Source organism: Vombatus ursinus, unplaced genomic scaffold (genome assembly GCF_900497805.2).
Source record: "Vombatus ursinus unplaced genomic scaffold, bare-nosed wombat genome assembly UNPS02014871.1, whole genome shotgun sequence".
Classification (NCBI taxonomy): Eukaryota; Metazoa; Chordata; class Mammalia; order Diprotodontia; family Vombatidae; genus Vombatus; species Vombatus ursinus.
This window is the reverse complement of record NW_020954649.1, coordinates 13,985-16,819: the sequence shown is the minus strand read 5'-3', so window position 1 is coordinate 16,819 and position 2,835 is coordinate 13,985. Positions and strand designations below refer to the sequence as shown.

At 47.5% G+C, this 2,835-nt stretch overlaps 1 protein-coding gene across 1 annotated transcript in view; it reads left to right on the top strand.

Annotated features, from left to right (window-relative positions):
- Positions 1 to 641: 641 nt before the first annotated feature.
- LOC114028171 (tryptase alpha/beta-1-like) overlaps positions 642 to 2,835 on the top strand; it is a 3,018-nt gene continuing 824 nt past the window's right edge. Inside the window, exons 1-3 of the mRNA XM_027842389.1 lie at positions 642 to 702; positions 1,425 to 1,587; positions 2,094 to 2,359. Coding sequence (XP_027698190.1) covers positions 642 to 702; positions 1,425 to 1,587; positions 2,094 to 2,359 — 490 coding nt within the window. The remainder of the gene's footprint in view (positions 703 to 1,424; positions 1,588 to 2,093; positions 2,360 to 2,835) is intronic.

The following is a 2,835-nucleotide window of genomic DNA, read 5'->3' as shown; positions in this document are numbered from 1 at the left end:
GAATATGAGTCAAATGTGGGTGTTGAAACCAAGGCCAACTGTCTATCCAATATGCCATGCTTCTGACAGATAACTATAGTACCTATACATATCTGGAATCAGTGCTTTGAGAGAAGAAAGCAACATAGAGGTAGGGGAAGTCTGAGCATTTAGGGAGTCCTAAATGCCTTTAGTCTGGTTAAGATTGGTGCCAGAGGCCAAGACTTTGAAGCATCCAGAAAAATGGGGAAGATGGCCTGAGGAGCAGAAAGGGGGTGGGGATGGAATAGGAGAAAATGGGAACTTCAGGATCTGACTGGTTGTTGACCTTTGTGTATCCCAAATCCCCTTGCTCCACCACCTTACCTCTCCCTCCAATCCCCAGAGGAGGGCTAAATGCCCCCGTGGGCAATCTCTCTCTTCTGTTTTTTTTTTTAAACTTCCTGTTATGGGTATATAAGTAGGGTGCTGACCAAGGGGGAAACACAGAGCTGGAGAAGCAGATCAAAGTAAGACTCCTGCTCTGTTCTCACACCTTGGTTACCCAGCCCAGGCTCAGTTGGATGGAGATGTTGGGCTGGAGGACTTTGCTCCACCCCAGACTCCAGCAACCAGAGCCCTTCTCTGTTGACCTGAGCCCTCTCCCTTTTCTCTCCCTCCAGATGATTTACCTGCTCCTTCTGGCCCTTCCCCTCCTGGGAAACTCAGTCCCTGTGATTCGAGGTAAGTTATAGCCCCAACCTAGCATTGCCTATACCCTGAAATTCCTGTTTCCAGTGCTCAGCCCTTTGGTGGCCTCATGGAGAGTATCTCCTGGGATCCAGGAGAGAATGGTTCAGCTCTTTCCTTGGGGTAGGCTACTTTGCTTGGAGCAGAGCTAGTTTCTAGGTGAATGGATCTCTGACTTCTCCCAGAGTGAATGTGAGCTCATTCTAAGTCAGGATACTTTCATTCTTTGCCCTTGCATTCTGGGCACATGGCACAGTGCATTGGCACACAGTGGTGCTCAATAGAGACTTCTGGAAGGATTGACAGAAAGTTGTAGTGGAGAGTGCTAGACTTTGAGTAAGGAAAGACCTAACTTCAATCTTATTTCTGTTTCTAATACTTAACCACTCGGGACCTCAGTTTCCTCTTCTGTAAAATGATAATACCTGTAATATCTATCCCCATAGAGTTGTATAAGGATCAGATGGGATCATCAATGGACAGAGTTCATGGGAAAGGCAATTTAAATGATTAATATACTGTAGAAATGTCAGCTACTGCTACTTTGTTTACTGGGAGATAGGTGATGACACGTCAGCTGCCAACCAGCTCTTGGCAGAGGATCTGAAGGCCGGGAGTGATCACTGGCAATGTATGAGATCCTGGCATGAGAGCTAGATGCCAGGATTCACAACACTGATGGATCTTTTTGCGCAATCACCCATTTCTCTATCCAGACATGCTGGAGCCTAGGATTGCTGGGGGCGATGATGCTCAGGAGGGAGAATGGCCATGGCAGATCAGTCTGAGGAAAAATGTTGGTGATTTCTGGATGCATGTCTGTGGGGGCTCTCTCATCCATCCCAGTTGGGTCCTGACTGCTGCCCACTGCTTTCCTGGGTGAGTCACCTTCTTCCCTCTCAGAGGTGCAGGGGGAGATGAAGCAGGGGTGGGACAGAGAGAGCCTCAGGTCTCAGAGAAAGTGGAGCTGGATTGTAGTTCAGACTGTGACACATACTAACTCACTGAATGACCTTGGACAAGTCTCTTCTCTTCTCTGGGCCTCAGTTTTGTAAAATGGGGATACCAATCCCTATCCTGACTTCCTCAGTTGGCTATTGGATGAAAAATCCCTTTTTCATGTGCAAAGTGCCTAACAGATGAATGGTACTGTTACTATGATAAAATGGGAAATCCAGGGGAAAGAGAAGGAGAGTTAGCAGAGGGAGAGCTAGGGAACTTCCCTGTGTTTTGGTGGGGGGAGGCTATGGGAGTTCCAAGAAGGTCCAAATGCTCAGTTCCATGGTTGAGAGCTAGAAGGCCAGATAAGTACAATTGGGTTTCAGGATACTTGGACTGGGCCATGCAGCCCCTCCAAGGAATATTATTCTCCCTCTTTTTTCCAGATATGGAATGGAAATTTCACAATATATGATCCAACTGAGGCGACAGAATCTATATGAAGATGACAACTTGGTACCCCTGGAAGAGATCATCATTCACCCTTACTATACTGATTTCATGGCAGGCTCTGACCTTGCCCTGCTAAAACTCCAGTGCCCTGTCCAGTTGAATGAGAATGTCCAAATCATCATGCTCCCTGAAGCCTCGCAGATCTTCACTCCAGACATGGAATGCTGGGTCTCTGGTTGGGGGGACATTGGATTTGGAGGTGAGCTCTGAGAGGTTGGGAGTGGGTCGAGGTGTAGGGCCCTGGGATGTCCCATAATTAGTACGGGGCCAGGATCAAGGCCAAGACTAGGCATTGCAAGGACTGTGGTGAAGACAGCAGAAAAGTTTGTAGAGATGACTTTTCTATGATTTCTTTATTAATGAAAAATATTTTGAGGAGTCCTGGTTCTCTGCTATCCAGAGCACTGATGCTGTGTCCCAGAACCCCCTGTGTCTGGGAGCTCAGCCTGATGGGCGCTTGGTCTAAGGTCATTGCTAAAGGCTGTTGTGGAAAGAGCAGTGGATATGGAATTAGAGGGTTCCAATCTTGGCTGCTTTCTACCTGTGTGTCCATTTCCTGTCTGTCATTTCCCTCTTTGGGCCTCAATTTCCCCCTCTGTCACATGACAGGTTTGAACTAGGTGATCTCTGAAATAACTCTCAGCTCTAAATGACTACCTTGTACCCTGACAGTCG